Source organism: Medicago truncatula, chromosome 3 (genome assembly GCF_003473485.1).
Source record: "Medicago truncatula cultivar Jemalong A17 chromosome 3, MtrunA17r5.0-ANR, whole genome shotgun sequence".
In the NCBI taxonomy this organism is placed as follows: Eukaryota; Viridiplantae; Streptophyta; class Magnoliopsida; order Fabales; family Fabaceae; genus Medicago; species Medicago truncatula.
In genome coordinates, this window is record NC_053044.1 from 2483688 (window position 1) to 2500892 (window position 17205).

Consider the following 17205-nt stretch of genomic DNA (forward strand, 5'->3'; position numbering starts at 1 on the left):
ACCCCCGATATTCTCGGCCTTCAAACCTTCCATATCACAAGTGTCTTCACCATGACCAATGATGCCACAATTGAAGCAAAACAAAGGAAAATTTTCAAATCTAAAATTCAGCCAACTAACTCCATCTCTTTCATTGCCTATGTAAAGTCCAGGAAGCACAGAGTTACTGATATCAAACAACACCTTCACTTTAATAATTTTGGCTTGTCAGGGAAATCATAAACGTCCACATCCTCCACCTTGCCAAATTGTTCTCCTAATTGTCTTCCCATATTAATGGACCTTTCAATATTCTTTTGATATCACTTTCTTTATCCAGCAGAATTTGGTACCTACTATCTCCAATTTCAGAAATTCTTAATCCTTGAAGGTTACTACAGATTCTTGTCAAAGCATTATGATCAGCTGTTACAGAGAGAGTTTTCTTTAGCAAGAAATTTGCCAACAAGACTTTTCTGACAATGTTGAACACTATCATGAATGTGGCTTTCACCATAGTAGAAGAAACCCTTGTATCTTGGGAACTCACTAGAGTCTTGATGATAATCTTGTTGATTTGTTGCAGGACTTGTGTAATGGTTGTCATGATTGTTGTTAGAAGATTGAGGATCTTGGCTTGGAAACTACATGAATTGATTAATATATGGACTTCCTCTAAAATTCAGCAATCCCTAATATTTCTCCCTACCTTTTCATTGCTACCCTATTGTGTCATCGTTTGTATATATCTACTAGATTTTTTTTTTTTTGACAAGTTGTTGTACACTTATTTAATACGTTTACAAATAGACTACCTTAATTTCCATGCAAACTCGATTACCCTAATTTCCATAGAAACTCGGGTATATATAGAAAATCAACGTTGAATTTTTATTTTAGAGTATCCAATATTGGCAGTTTTATCATGTGTCAGTTGCGCAGTAGTTTCTTAAATTCATAAATTGATTCAAATGAACCGTTTAAAATTATGTTTATCACAATTTAGCATCTCACACTGTTTGTGTAATGTTTGGTCTTGTTCGTATTCGTGTTTGAAATTTAAGGAGTGGTTCCATACACAATATGCACACTTAAAATTAATATAAATTTGATAAAGTGCGTTTCAAAATATTCATGTTTGACATTTAAGGAGTATTTCCATACAGACTTTGTATACTTAAAATTAAAATTGGATGTAGTGCATTACCAAAAAAAATTATTTTTGGATGTAGTGCGTTTCAAAATAGCCTTTTGAATACCATGCTTTTTCCATGTATCTATTATTCATGTCTGGCACAAATATTATGGTTGTATATAATGCCAGCAATTTCAGATTATAAGCTTGGAGTTAATCTACATCATTTGTACAATAACCATGTTTCTAAAAAATGCTGTTGTTGTTCACTGTCAACTTATTGAAAATCAATTTGTGAAGTATAATTCTAAAATACATGGTATGCCCTAAACCGGTTTAGTATATAGAAAAAACAATATGCTTGGTTATGTGTTAAAATAAACGGTAAATTAAGATCACCATCCTTTTTAGGAAAAATTCTATAATACCATTGTCATTTTTCAGATTTTGTAAATCATAAATTCCTTTTAAATTTCAACAAAGACGGTTTTCGTTAGTTGTGTCATTTGCAATGACTATTAAGAAGAGTCAATGACAATCACTAAAGCATGTTGGAGTGTATCTCCCAATTCCTGTTTTTTCTCACAGACAATTGTATGTTGCTGTTTCGAGAGTTACATATAAGGAAGGGCTAAAGATTTTGATTACTGATGAAGATGGTGAGGACACTACTGTGACATCTAATGTAGTTTATGATAAAGTATTTCGTAACGTGTAATGTTATATCTCAATGAAGTACTAAGATTTTCAAACTTCAATTGCCAAATTATTTTTACTATCAATGACTACTCATATTTACTATTTTAAGACATTCTACAAATTCATATATGTTCTTATTTCTCCTAACATATATTATTATCATTTATCTTTCATAACATTACAGTACTGAATGCATTATATTATTACCATTAAATTTTAGCTCGCAAGATCCATGCGGCGCACGGGTCATCATTCTAGTTTCTAATTAAATAAGAAAAAAAAATGAATTTGAACATTCTTGTCTAAATCTAAACTTAATAATGATTGAAAATAAATTATAGCATTGGACATACATTTTGGAGGCATGTTTTGATGAAGGCAACATGTCCACATACAATACGGCACATAAATGTAAAGCAAACATAGGAAGGAATTATGCTACCAACGAGACTTAACTTCCGTTGGTAAGTTATTGAACGTGAATCGGCGTGAGTTAACTCATGTTGGGGGTATTTTCGGTAGCTTATGTGGGAATGAGCAATTTTGATTTGGAGAAGAGCAATTTTATGAAAGTATTTATATACTTATTAAAGTTTCATTCGAAAGTTGTACCTTTTTTTTTTTTATTGAGGGAATTCGAAAGTTGTACCTATCTACCTTATTTCCACGACAGACAGTATCATGTAAGATCAGTAGAGCGTTTTAATTGCTCCTATAGATAATAATTTTAACTTGTCATCAGGTACAACTTATTCAACAACTTATTCAACGTACAATCATGAATTTTCAAAAATTATAAATTTTATTTAAGTTTAATTAAAGGAGGAGTTACACGGGATGGCCTGCCAACTTGTCAACTTTTTTTTGTTAAATTGGTAAGAATTTTTTTAAAGTGGAGCGACCTAATAACTCAAATTTTGTATCATAAACTTGTTTTTAGCATAATTTTTTTTTTTTGGCCAATTTTATTTTAAAAAAAAAACAATATATTTTTTATAGCAACAAAATTGTCAAAAAAGTGCATTAAAGATTATTGTTTTGGTTGACGGACCGGCCCGCCAGTAAAGATATGATGAGGGATTTCAGACTTGGCCATCTAATTTGACTTGTTTCATCTCATCATGTTTTTGGCGGACTTAAACAGGGTGGGCCTAAATGGATGGGCGGGCTTTGGCGTCCCGAATGAAATGACGTGAATAATAATGTCTAAAAAAAGCATGTAACAACAAAAATATGATACTCATTACCTATGATCAAATAATTTTATATGAAAATATCCTACAAACTGTTCAACTAATGCATAATTATGTTGTCACGTTGATGTTGCATTATTTGTACAAATAAATTCGTTGTGGTTGAACAATTTTAAATTCTTGTTTTCTTACCCCTTTCTATCATGAAAGGTTAAAAGGTTAAAAAGTTAAAAAAAAAAAAAAAAAAAAGTGTTATAATGATTACCTTTTTTTTTTGTTACCCCTTTAGTAACTGTGATAAATGGACAAACACAACATATTCATCTACTTAAGTGTTATATATATATATATATAATTATAATATTTTTTTTACCAATTTCTATCATGAAAGGTTGAAAAGTTATAAAAATAAAATAAATAAGTTATAATGATTACCAATTTTTTAATGTTACCCCTTTACTACGTGTGATAAAGGGGCAAACACAACATATTCATCTACTTATGTGTTCAATACCACACAAAAATAATATTGTTTGACCTTAATACACTATAAATTGATCAAATCATATTCTATTTCGTAAGACATAGAAAAAATATGGTTAGAACTCTCAAGTTTGTTTATGTTATAATTTTAATTCTTTCCCTATTTCTTGTTGCCAAGGGGGGTGGCAGTAAGCATTTTTTTTAAAACCATTTTCAAATTTCCTTCTTTAATATTTACTTCACACATAATGTTTTATATCATTTTATTAACATTATTTTATTCTCTTCTTTCATTGTAGAAAAAATTTATTGTGAAAATGCGGCTAGTTGTCCACGCCTTATGTATCCTTTAGTTTATAAGTGCCTTGACAACAAATGTGTAAAGTTTATGATGAAGTCACGTTTTGTTTGATATAAGTATATCGCGCCCAAGACGGTACACAAACGCCATGCAAGGAGGAGTGAGTCCTTGCACTAGCAAAAAAATCTATGCAACATACCTTATTGTTGTACCGCGTGTTGCCATTTAATTTTTTTTACTAGCATCCAATAATTGTATCTTTTATATTTTTCGTTTTATAACTTCATGGATGTTAAAAGTATGACTCTACATTCAGAGATGTTGATAATAAAATGAAATTAGGCACTAAATAATATTATAATTGAATTGTGTCGTATCTCTTATTGACGCAGTACGAAAGCGTAGGCTAGCAAGCGCTAAACCTAAATTGAAAGAGACAAGTTTGCAACCGACAAACTTGTGAAAATAGGGTTCCGGAATCCACCAGAAATTGAGAAAAACTCACTAAAATATTATTGATTGAATAAAAGTTATAAGTTGTCCTCTTATGCTACAACCGTTAAACTTAAATACGGAAATAACAAACTCTAATGGGCCTAAAAATAACAAACTGAAAACAAAATAGAAAGTTCTAGAAAATTAGGCTGAAATAATAAATACTACTAAATTACTAATAAAACCTTTGTGTATCAGCTTCCTCCACTTTTAAAGAACTCGACCCCGAGTTCTCATTCTGATAAAAAAAACTTCTCATGCATGTTGACTTCTCCAATGAACAAGTCGGTTGTTTTTATGCCCTTTCTAAAAGAAGTCTTCATGGTGGCATCCAAACTCTTGCAAAAAAGAATAACTTCCCTTGGTTGTATTGCTGAGAACCTCTTTGTTTGGCAATTTGATTCTCCAATCAAGACCTTTATGGACACTTGCAATTGTTCCAATTTTGTAGTACCCAAACTCAATTGACTGCCTTCCTTAGTATTAGAAACAAAATTGAATTCTTTTCTCCCTGCCCTGTCAACAAAACAGAACTGCATTCATCATGAAATAGGTCGCTCAAGTAGCCCCAAGTATGAGCATGATGTAGTTCAGGTGCCAACACTTGGACATGCTGCAGAATATTTTTAAATCCACTCATAGAGTCAATACTACCATTCCATGAATAAGCAAATAAATCTTCAAATGGTGTGGGAAGATCATCTATAGGCTTTGGCTGTTTGAGAATTTTATTTTTCCACAAAATCAATATTTATCCCTCTGCAAGACATTCCATATAAAGCTTTGAGGATCCCCATGAGTTATGACATTGCTTGGACACACATTGCAGTCCAATATATGGTGCCTGCAACCTTGTACCCCTTTCTTTAACCAACATCAGTAATGTGATAGCCTCCATTTTGCAACTAAATTTTTTAGCCAAGTTAAAATCTAAAATATTGTGAATGTCACCACAGTCAACTAACTCATTCCCATATAGTGCTTTTACAATCTCAGTTACTGAAACTTCTTCCTCATAATCAACAAAAATACAACTAAGATTAAAACAGTTGGTGTCAAGAGAGTAAACCACATAAATCCTAACCAAAATTCTGCCTTTGATAACTGCATAACTTTCCCGTGCATCGTTTTTCCTCAAGTCAAATTCAGTGATGTATGCATTTCGATGACAGTATGGAGAGTTCACCAGAAAAATCAACTGACTCGTTTTGATTAATGAAATGTAGAATCTGCAATTATTTTTTTGTTGGTTATATCCTTTTCTTGCCAAACATTGTTGTTTTTTTTGGTGCGCTACATTGAATCAAACCCTAAATTTTGAAACATACATATCGTTGAAACTCAAACCCTTATTTTGGAATTCACATAGCTAGCCTCTGTTTGTGGTCTTCGTAAACCATTCACTTAGTTGTTGTATAGAAATGGCGCAGGTTAACGATGAGAATGATCCAAACGACGTCAAACATTGTTGTTGTATAGAAATGGCGCAGGTTACTTCTCAGTCACTCACGGCCACCACTCAGAGGCAGCGATTGACCGGAACCCAACTTCCCACTCTTCCCTTTGATCTCCTGCCTGAGATTCTCTGTAGGCTTCCCGTCAAATTACCTGTACAGCTTCGGTGCCTCTGTAAGTTCTTTAATTCTTTAATTTCCAATCCCAGATTCGCAAAGAAACACCTTCAATTATCAAACAAGCGCCACCACCTCATGGTAACATCTAGCAACTACTTAGGTGAGTACGTTCAGTATGATTCCCCAATACCCTCGCTTTTTTCTAAGTCTATCATTATACAGACACAACTTTACCCTCCTAATAGTATCAAACTTGGACATAACTACGCCTTCGTGTTGTGCTCTTGTGATGGCATCTTTTGCGGCACGCTCAAAGATGGCTCTTATTTTTGTGGAACCCTTCCATTGGAAAATTTAAGTTATTGCCTCCTTTGGAAAAACCACAAAATGGTCCCTTGAGTATAAGCTTTGGATATGATCATTTCATTGATAATTACAAGGCCATTGTATTTTCTTCCAAAAATGAAGTTAGTGTTAATACTTTTAAGGACTGATTATTGGACAAGAATAGAGGACATCCCATATGATTACTATATCGGTCTATATGGAATGTTTGTGAGTGGCACTGTAAATTGGTTGCCAAGTGATTATTCACGTATTCTTTCTCTTGATTTAGAGAAGGAGTCATATCAACAACTTTTGCTAAACATACATATCATATCTATGACTCTTCCAATGGAACATTAGAACCATGTCAATGTGCTCTTTTTTCCTTATGAAAACCTTTTCTTCTGTTTTTGAACATGTTTCGACATTTAGGTACTACTTTCATTGCTGATTTTAGGCTCGTGAACTTTTATTAAATGTTGTATCTTAGTCTATGCATGGTAAGATGAGCTTTCAATAATCTGAGTTTTGCAGAGTTATTTCTTGCGAGTCACCAATAAAATCATTATTTTTGTCACCATCATAAACCTAAAGAATACAAAACTAGCTTCATGAATTAGAAAGTGTGAGCCTCTTTGTGAAAGCATAGAGTCGAATGTGAGAGTGTTACAAAATACTACTAAAAAAAATATTTGAACTCAAATTAACTTGAGACAAAACGAACAATCTGATACGATAACTCAAACCTGTTTATTTTTGTTTTGTCTCTATTATTTTCTTTATTGTTGTCGATGTTTTATATTTTGATTGGGTCAAACCTTATCCATTTTTATTTTGTCGTGCCAGGTTAAAAGGCCGAGCCAAATTTTATACATAGTTTTTTTTTTGTTAACCTTCATTTTTCAAGAAAAATGGAATATGGTAATTTTACTCATGAATCGAATTAATTCTCCTAAAAAATTTGTTTTTTTTTAGTTTATTAATCACTTAAATCAAATTAAAGTTAGTCCAAAGAAAAGAAAACATATTATTGAAAAAATAAAAAAGAGTTTAATATCACAAAATTATTAAAAGAAAGAAGAAAAAGTACAGGCTTCCCCCTAATTAGGAAACTCACTCTGCCATGGAAATGGCGCAGGTTAGCGATTCTCGGTCATTCACGGCGGAAACAACAACCCGAACCCAGCTTCCCACTCTTCCCTTTGATGTCCTGCCTGAGATTCTGTTTAGGTTACCTGTCAAATTACTCGTACAGCTTCGGTGCCTTTGTAAGTTTTTCAATTCTCTTATTTCTGATCCTAAATTCGCAAAGAAACACCTTCAATTGTCAACAAAGCGCCACCACCTCATGCGAAAATGTCGTAACATATCACGTGAGTTAGTTCTGTATGATTCGCCAATCCCATCCGTATTTTCTACTTCAACCGTTGTTACACAGACACAACTTTACCCTCCTAATGGAGATACCTACACATCAGTGAAGTGCTCTTGCGATGGCATATTTTGTGGTAAGCTCAATAATGGTTCTTATTTCTTGTGGAACCCTTCCATTAGAAAATTTCAGCTATTGCCTCCTTTGAAAAATCCATACGAAGATTACTTTTCCATAAGCTTTGGGTATGATCATTCTATTGATAACTACAAGGTCATTCTTGTTTCTGACAAAAACGAAGTTAGTGTTAATACTTTGGGGACTGATTATTGGACAAGAATGCAGGACATCCCATATTCTTACGGCATTTGTAGACGGGGAGTATTTGTGAGTGGCACTCTTAATTGGTTGGCCCTTGATGATTCAAAAATTCTTTCTCTTGATTTAAAGAAGGAGTCATATCAACTGCTTTTGCTACCTGATTACAAGTGTCATTCGTGGATCTTCTTGGATGTAGTGAGGGATTGCTTGTGTATCTCTGCAGCTAGTGATATGTTTATGGATGTTTGGATTATGAAACACTATGGAAATAAAGAGTCTTGGACTAAATTGTACACTGTTCCTAACATGCAAGATCGGGGTTTAGAAGCCTACAATGCTTTATACATTTCTGAGGATGACCAACTGTTGGTCGAGTGTCTTGAGATTGAAAGTGACAATGATAAGTTGGTTGTTTACGATTCCAAAACTGGTACTTCGAATATTCCTGAGTTTCAAAACAAATATGACCTGATATACTCAAATGTCTACATTGAGAGTTTGATATCACCTTAAGCTGGGATTCAACTCCAACATATATATGGTTAGTTTTCTTTGTTGTGTTATTTATTTTATGCCTGCTTTGAGTCTTGGTTATTTGTTGGATCATTGTTAATCAATGGTTGATGGAATCTATAGGTTGAACATTGCTTTTATTTTCAATAGTTTGGTTAGTTTGAGTTGTTGATTCTCTCACATTTTGCACTATCTTTTCACAATCATGAATTGCTTTAAATTGTTTGTCATTTGATTTTCTAAGATTTGCGTTATGGTGTAGATGTTATAATGTCTGCTTAGTGTTGCACAAATTTCTTAATAGTTTGGGCAAGCTTATGTTTTTATTACCATAAATAGTTATTATTGATTGATGCAGGCATTTTGATATACATCTACAATGTTTTTAGCATATTTTAAGTGATTGGTAGTGCCATAATATTAGAAATATATAAGAAATCAGTTAAGTTGGAAAACAATTCTGTAATTCAATTCTCAAATTCGTTTGAGCAATGATATTTGTACATCCACTGAATGACAACTTAGTTGACAACTGTAAAGGGTGGGAAATCTGGGAAAGAGAGTGAAGATAACAAGCAAAAGAATAAAGGCAAAATAAATGCTATAACAACTTCTTTCAATAATCATCTGTCTTTATTTCTTGGATCAGTATTACATTATATAGCTCTTATCCCCTTTTCAAAGAAAGAGCATATTCCTACAGTCTGGCACATGTAGTACTATTGATACCTTATCCTAACAGATGTGATAATGACTCATACTATTCTAGACCCTTCCTAAGACTGATGAGCTGTCTTGGCTGCCTTCTTTGTCTTATCAGCTTTGGTGACATAGTCCTTGAACCATTTGGGTTGGGTCTTGTTCCTTTTGGATTTGCCTCTTGGGCTGGGCTCATCACCTTCTGGTCCATAGTCTATCTCTTCCTCACTGTGGTTCATGACATCCCCCGGACCTTCCAAAGTCACCTTGTCCTCAAGGTGGAATTCAGGGTACTGTTGTGCAATGGCAGAGTAAGGTTCCCAAGTAGAGTCTTCCGGAAATGAGCTTTCCCATTGAATCAACACATAAGGTTCGACATCATGCGCTTCATGTTTCCAGTCCAGCACTGCCAAAGGCTGAAGTAATGGGTGGTTATCCACAATATTGTCAGGCAGTGACAAGGTTTGAGTTTGGATACATGAAAAACTGAGTGGATTTTGCTTGTTGGTGGAAGTTCTAGCTCAAAAGCAACTTCTCCGACGGCCTTGGTTATCTTGAAAGGGCCAAAGAACCTATTAGACAGCTTTTGAATGCGTTTGCCAGCCACTGAGTGTTGCTTGTAGGGCCGCAATTTGACAAATACATAATCACCAACAACAAATTTATGGGGAATGCGCTTCTTGTCAGCAAACTCTTTCATTGTGGCTTGAGCTTTTAGGAGTTTCTTCTTGAGGACAGCAAGGATTTGTTCACGCTGAGTAAGGTCAGTGTCTAAAGCTTGGACTGGGCTAGAGCCGGTGATGTATTCAGGTAGCGCCGGAGGTGGTCTGCCATAGACAATCTGGAATGGAGAAAAACCAGTCGAGGAATGGGTAGATGTATTATAGTGCCATTCAGCCCAATGTAGGAACTTACCCCATTGCTTTGGCTGATCATGAACAAAGCATCTAAGATATTGTTGGAGTGTTTTGTTGACGTTTTCTGTTTGTCCGTCACTTTGAGGATGATAGGCTGTTGACATTCTAAGCTTGGTGCCACTTGCTTTGAATAGCCCTTTCCAAAATTGGCTCAAAAAGATTGGGTCTCTGTCGGATACTATACTCTTGGGCATACCGTGTAGTTTACAGACCATTTGTGCAAAGAGGTCAGCAACTTTAGTAGCTGTGAAGCCAGTGGGTAACATGCCAAAATGTGCTGATTTGGAGAGGCGATCAACAACGACTAAAATGACTGTGTTATTTTGGAAGGAAGGGAGCCCCACGATGAAATCGAGGGAGATGTCTTCCCATACGCGTTCCGGTTTTGGCAGAGGTTGGAGTAACCCAAAAGGAGCATGTGTTGGTGACTTCATAACTTGACAAATGTGACACTGTTGGACAAATTTTTCCACATCTTTTTTCATTCCAAACCAAGTGACATTTTCTCTTAAACGGCCATAAGTTTTTGCAATGCCACTATGTCCTCCTAAGGGTGATGAATGAAATTCCTCTAACAACACCAATTTTAGGGACGAAGAGGAGGGAATGAATAGTTTACCGTGGAGAAACAGTAGCCCATCATGAACTTGAAATCCTGGATTTGTGGATGGTTTGTTGATGATATCTTCGACCCATTTCTTTAATTCTTCATCAGTTGTATATTGTTCCTTCAATTTGTCAAGGAAATCCCAGTGTGGTACTGTAATTGCAAAACAATGAATGCGAGACAAAGCATCAGCAACTCTGTTTTGTGCTCCTGGTTTGTACATGATCTCATAAGAGTACCCTAACAATTTTGCCAAGTAGAATTGTTGTTCCGGTGTTTGGATAACCTGAGTCATAAGCTCCCTGATGCTTCTTTGATCCGTGTGTATGACGAATTTGCTGCCCAAAAGGTAAGTACGCCATTTTTTTACAGCGGATGTAATAGCACACAGCTCTCTCACATAGGTGGAGGCATTCAGCATTCTAGGACAAAATTGCTTACTGAAGAAACAGATTGGATGATTGTTTTGAATTAGAACTGCACCCATGCCTGATCCAGATGCGTCTGTTTCTAAGATGAAAGGTTCGGTAAAATTGGGAAGAGCAAGAACAGGCGCTGCCGTCATTGCTAGCTTTAATGAGTCAAAAGCTTGTTGAGCAGAATCGTTCCAAAGAAACGCATCCTTCTTCAGTAATTCGGTTAGAGGTGCTGCAATAGTGGCGTAGTGGCGGATGAATTTGCGGTAAAATCCCGTTAAACCAAGGAACCCTCTAAGGTGCTTAACTGAGCGTGGTTGAGGCCATTCTACCATAGCACTGATTTTTTCGGGATCAGGTCCTACGCCTGAGTCGGATACCACATGCCCCAAGTATATAATGGAATTTTGAGCAAATGCGCATTTGGAGTACTTGAGGCAGAACTGATTCTCTAGAAGACAATTGAATACAACCTCCAAATGATGACGATGGTCTTCTAGTGTTGGGCTGTAAATCAGGATATCGTCGAAGAAAACAATTACGAACTGCCGAAGATACGGTTGTAGGATCCTATTCATTGAAGATTGGAAGGTGGAAGGTGCATTGGATAGGCCGAATGGCATGACAAGGAACTCATAATGGCCTTGGTGGGTACGAAAGGCAGTCTTGTGAGTATCTTGGGGTGCCATTCGAATCTGATGGTAGCCGGAACGAAGGTCAAGTTTGGAGAACCAACGGGTACCGTGTAACTCATCCAATAATTCATCAATTGCTGGTATCGGAAAGCGGTCTTTCACTGTTAGAGCGTTAAGAGCTCTATAATCAACACAGAATCGCCAAGATCCGTCTTTCTTTCGGACAAGCAGCACGGGTGAAGAGAATGCACTAGAACTGTGTTGGATAATACCATTTGCCAACATGTCACGGATTTGAGCTTCAATTTCTCTCTTTTGGAATTGAGGGTAGCGATAAGGACGAACATTGACAATTTGATTATTGTCGGTGAGAGGGATCTGATGGTCAATCTGTCGTGGTGGGGGAAGGGTGTGGGGTGTTGCGAAAAGTGGTGAATATTGTTTGAGAAGGGTGTTGATACGGTCATCAGTGTGTGTTGTTGATGTGGGGTTTGTAGTGGAAGAAATCTCCTGGAGTTGATATACTGTATCTATAGCATCTGTAGTTATCAATCGTTGGAGTTGGTGAAGAGAAGCCTCAGCATGAGTTGGCTTTGGTTCGCCAGAGAGTAATATGTGATGGCCATTTCTGATGAAACTCATGGTGAGTTGGGTGTAATCCGTGACGATTGGACCTAGGGTTTTCAGCCATTGAACCCCAAGCACGAGCTCCGCCCCACGTAGAGGAAGAACAAATAAATCAATGAAGAATTCGTGGGGGCCTAGCATCAGCTGAACATTGGAACACATTGATATGCATTGTAGCTCTTCACCATTGCCCACCAAGACTTGAAACTGTTCGGCTGGTTGCAATTTGAGACCCAATTGTGTGGCAATGCGGTCTTGAAGGAAATTGTGGGTGCTACCACTGTCAATGAGTGTGTGAATAGGTTTTTTTTGAATATGGCTTGTCACACGAAGGGTTTGTGGAATAGAATGGCCCATTAAGGCATGTAGGCTTATTTGGGCGGGTTCGGTTTCGGGTACAATTTCCGGGTCGATTGACGAATCTGATTCATTTGTGGATATATGAGTAATTTCTTCAGTGGTTTCGGGTTGGTCTGTTTGGACGATGAGGAGGTGGAATTGTCGACGGCAACGGTGACCTGGTGTGAATTTCTCGTCGCAGTTGTAGCATAGGTTCTTTTCACGACGAGCTTGAAGCTCAGCCGGAGACAATCGTTTGATTGGTGTGGTAGGGGTTTTGGGTGGAGTGACAGATAGAGTGGGACGAAAAGAGTTTGTTGGTTGTGGTGTTGGAGAGGAAGCAGAACTGATGGGATAATTGTATCTGGGTTTGGATGAATTAGATCGATCTAGGATCTTTTCTTCCTGTAATTTGGCGAGGCTTATGGCTTGTGTCAAAGTCATAGGTTGAAATGCTTGTACCTCTCTCCGGATCTCAGGTTTGAGTCCAGAAACAAAACAGCTGAGGTAGAAATTGGGAGGAAGACCAATAATCCGGTTGGCTAGGGTTTCAAATTGGGTCTGGTAAGCATTGACAGTAGTAGTTTGACATAATTTAAAAAGTTCACCTTGGGGGTCTTGGTAGAGTGACGGAGCAAATCTGGACTCCAAAGCCAGAAGAAATCCAGACCAAGATAGGAGTTGAGAGTTGGAGTGCATCCACTGGAACCATGTCAAAGCTTCTCCCTCCATGTAAAATGAAGCTATACGGAGGCGCTGCTCCTCTGGGGTTTGATGAAAATCAAAAAATTGTTTGATCTTGAAGATCCAGCCTGGTGCGTTTGTTCCGTCGAACCTTGGTATATCGAGTTTCATGGTGGTGGTTGAAGGTGCTGTTATATCGGGGCCGGTGGGTGTAAATCCAGGTGGTCCAAACCGATTTCGCCATTGGTTCACTTCAGTGGTGAGAGTGATAATTTGTTCTTGGAATTGTTGTTGGCTTAGAAGAATGCGGTGGAGGAGCTCATCTCTGGGAGGGGAGGTCATGGTAACAAATGAAAGCACCAGTTGTAAAGGGTGGGAAATCTGGGAAAGAGAGTGAAGATAACAAGCAAAAGAATAAAGGCAAAATAAATGCTATAACAACTTCTTTCAATAATCATCTGTCTTTATTTCTTGGATCAGTATTACATTATATAGCTCTTATCCCCTTTTCAAAGAAAGAGCATATTCCTACAGTCTGGCACATGTAGTACTATTGATACCTTATCCTAACAGATGTGATAATGACTCATACTATTCTAGACCCTTCCTAAGACTGATGAGCTGTCTTGGCTGCCTTCTTTGTCTTATCAGCTTTGGTGACATAGTCCTTGAACCATTTGGGTTGGGTCTTGTTCCTTTTGGATTTGCCTCTTGGGCTGGGCTCATCACCTTCTGGTCCATAGTCTATCTCTTCCTCACTGTGGTTCATGACAACAACCTTGTTTTTCTCTCTTCTTATTGGTTAAAAACAATGGAGAGAGAAAAAGTAAGAGAGAGAATAACAACATCATGTGATTATGAGAGAGAAAGTTGTTCAAAAGTTGTCACAAAATGGATGTACAAATATCATTTCTCAATTTGTTTACTAGTTTTTGAACTGTGGAAAATTGGTTTATAAAACTATGTTAACCAGTTCAGAACCAAAGAACCAGGTCAGTTTGAAATCACGGTTTTGTTCTCAAATTTTAAACCATGTCGGTTCAGAAACAAAAAAAAACATGGTGCATCAAACCACACAATCTGTTTGAATTGGGTTGAACCTCAACATGTTGCACAAATGAAATTAATTGATTGTTCTTTTTTTGAACAAGAATTAATTGTTTGTTTTTAATCGTTGTTGGTTTGAGACTCTAGCTAGAAATTGTTTGAATAATGTTTGCACTGGAGTGTGAATATTATTTTAGGATTGTGGATATTGGAGTATTCTTATGGACTGAATGGTTTTAAATAGAGTAGGAGATTGGTGCTGGTTTTTTCCGATTTAAGTTAAACGGCATAATTCTCCATCAATTATGGAATAATTTGATTTTGTGGCAGTTTTGCTTGGTGGTTGGCTGCATTTAGACCCTTTTTTCTATGCCCTGTAGGATCGATTTTCTTGATTTTTATTCCTGTTTGAAAAATATATACCAAGAGATAGATGAAACTTGTATTTAATAGATTCATGCTTCCCTATTTACCTTTTCACATTTCTGTATCGGCTTAGCTATCAGCTCATTATTTTTCTTTAGTACCCTCTATTGTTCTCAATTTCTTGGGTAATACAAGGATAACTAAGATATTTGTGATTATTTTTTATTCTATTTTGTTGTGTTAGTTTTAAATAGTTTGTGAAATAGGTGAAGAAATTGGAGTGCTAGCTCCATCCTTTCTAAGTTTCATCGTATCTTTAAGTAATATGACCATGAGTGAAAACAATTTATCAGATCTTTCCTAATGTTAAAAATAAAAATTGTGTCAGTGATTATATTTTGCATTAGGTGCAATTTATTCCTGAGCAAAGTCTAATTCCTGCAATGCTTCTATTTTATGATTTATGTGTTACTTACACTTATCAAATGGGGCTTCTTTAGCCTTTGCTTTTTCTTGGTGGTGACGATAGTTGTGAAATTGTACGATTGTTCATGGTGTCAGGTCCTTTCTTTCCTTTTTTGAAAGATCTGAAGTCAGTTGTTTTTGTAGAGACTGAGAGAGAATAAGTCATATCTTGGAAACTTCAATTTTCCCATGACAGTTTGGGATTAACATGGCTGTTGACATAATTGCTTTATTCACTAGTCTATCATGAATACAAGATAATAGTTAATGTATATATGGCTCATAGTACATGTGAGTTGCATCTCCACTTAGGATAATAAGAGTTTCGTTGGGTTTAATCATCGAACGAGACCCACAAGATAGGAATACATTTTCTTAGATTTTAGAATCATTTTTTTCTCTCATTCTTTTATTAGGTTTTCTTTCAATATTAAGTAACCTTTCTAGCAATGCTAGTTTAGTATTGCTAGATGATTTGACTGTCTTGCCTCTGTTGGTTTACTGGAACTTGTTTCATTTCATGTCATGCTAGTTTTTGGCTCACTTATAGAAACAATTTCTTAGAAACATCTTCACTATGGAATTGACTTACTCTTGTGCTCTCTAATATATAGTTACCACCTCTGCAATTCTGATTAAAGCTTATCCCTATGAGCATATCCATCTTTACTAAAGGGATTGGCTTACTCTTGTGCTCTCTAATATATAGTTCCCACCTCTGCAATTCTTACTCCCTTATTGGACTTAGTTTCACATGGACGATGAAAGTACTAGTTTTGATGTTTCAGTTTCCATTTAGGCAACAAAGAGGTAACTACTAACTAGTTTTAGTTTCAACATGTTTGCAACCAGCTAAATTTAGATGACTCAAAGGCCAACCAACCTCTAGATCAATTTTTGGCTTACTGTAGAGCTTCCAAATCCTTTTCTATGCCCAACTTTGTAGCCATATTCTAACATGAATCAACTAACTTATTATTTTATGTCCCCACATTGCATTCGCAGAGTTCGCTCTATTTTCTAAATGTCATCATCATTGTCCTCTTTCTTCCGTACGATTCCTCTCTTCTCTCTTCATGTACTAATAATTCCTTCATGTACTAATAATTCCTTCTTGTTCTCTGCGTCAGCTTTCACCTAGCTACATCACCAAATCCAAAATTAGCTTAAGCGAAGACTCAAAAAACTAGATGACAGTTTGGGATTAACATCTTCATTTTAGGTGTTTGTTATTAGCTTAATTAACTTAATTGCTTTACTAGTTTAGTTTTTGGCTCACTCTTAGAAACACCTTTACCATGGAATTGGCTCACTCTTGTGCTCCCACATATATAGTTCTCACCTCTGCAAGTGATCTTGTACAGGATCGATGATTACGATCTTATGATTTAAATCGTGACTTGGATAGTATTCACAAATTCAAATTGACAATAACCTTGGCTACAGTTTTTTTGTTTTATCTCTTTCCTTTTGATAGTGTTTAATGGATTACAAGATAACTGATTATTCTTGTTGAATGTTTAATGCAAAAATGAAAGTTTTGTATATTTTATACTTTTATTTGCATGAAATTTAAAGTTGTTTTGCTGCTAAGATATATGTATATTGTTGTGTAAATGATATTATTGAATTCCTAGACGCACACATCAGTGTACAATTCCATAGCAATGGTGAAATGAGATTGTAATGAAGTTCATTTCCATGTGTTGAAATGTCACTTTTTCAGGTTGATTGTGTTTGTTCGTTTCAGTTGAAGGGTTATTCGCAGGCTGGCTGAGTTGCTTATGTTCATTTTGTGGTCTGGAGCCTTGCTGAAGATGGTGGTGAAAAGGGGTAATAGTTCTAGTGTTGTCGAATTCCTAAGTTCAGTTTAATTATTTCTTGTGGAGTCAAACTAGATGAGATGAAAAAACTATATGTTCTGTATAATTAGGAAAAACTTGTCTCCCACTTTTTTATTGTATGTTTGTATGAAAAATACAATCTTGAAAGTCTATGTTTCATTGTGTTA

The 17205-nt window shown here is 36.1% G+C and overlaps 1 protein-coding gene, 1 long non-coding RNA gene and 1 pseudogene across 2 annotated transcripts; all 3 read left to right on the forward strand.

Moving 5' to 3' along the window:
- Nucleotides 1-3518: 3518 nt before the first annotated feature.
- On the forward strand, nt 3519-4156 carry LOC120579751 (uncharacterized). The gene is made up of 2 exons (XR_005645491.1): nt 3519-3677; nt 3789-4156. It is a non-coding gene; the product is annotated as an uncharacterized lncRNA (long non-coding RNA).
- Nucleotides 4157-5706: 1550 nt separating this feature from the next.
- Nucleotides 5707-6353, forward strand: LOC11420341 (F-box/kelch-repeat protein At3g23880-like; annotated as a pseudogene).
- Nucleotides 6354-7284: 931 nt separating this feature from the next.
- On the forward strand, nt 7285-17205 carry LOC11420342 (F-box/kelch-repeat protein At3g23880). The gene is made up of 2 exons (XM_003598295.4): nt 7285-8420; nt 16921-17205. The coding sequence occupies exon 1, from the start codon at nt 7310-7312 to the stop codon at nt 8390-8392; it is 1083 nt and encodes a 360-aa protein (XP_003598343.1). The 5' UTR covers nt 7285-7309; the 3' UTR covers nt 8393-8420; nt 16921-17205.

Bases quoted from the DNA above. Each gene is read 5' to 3' on its own strand.
- LOC11420342 (XM_003598295.4), top strand. From the start codon at position 7,310: ATGGAAATGGCGCAGGTTAGCGATTCTCGGTCATTCACGGCGGAAACA.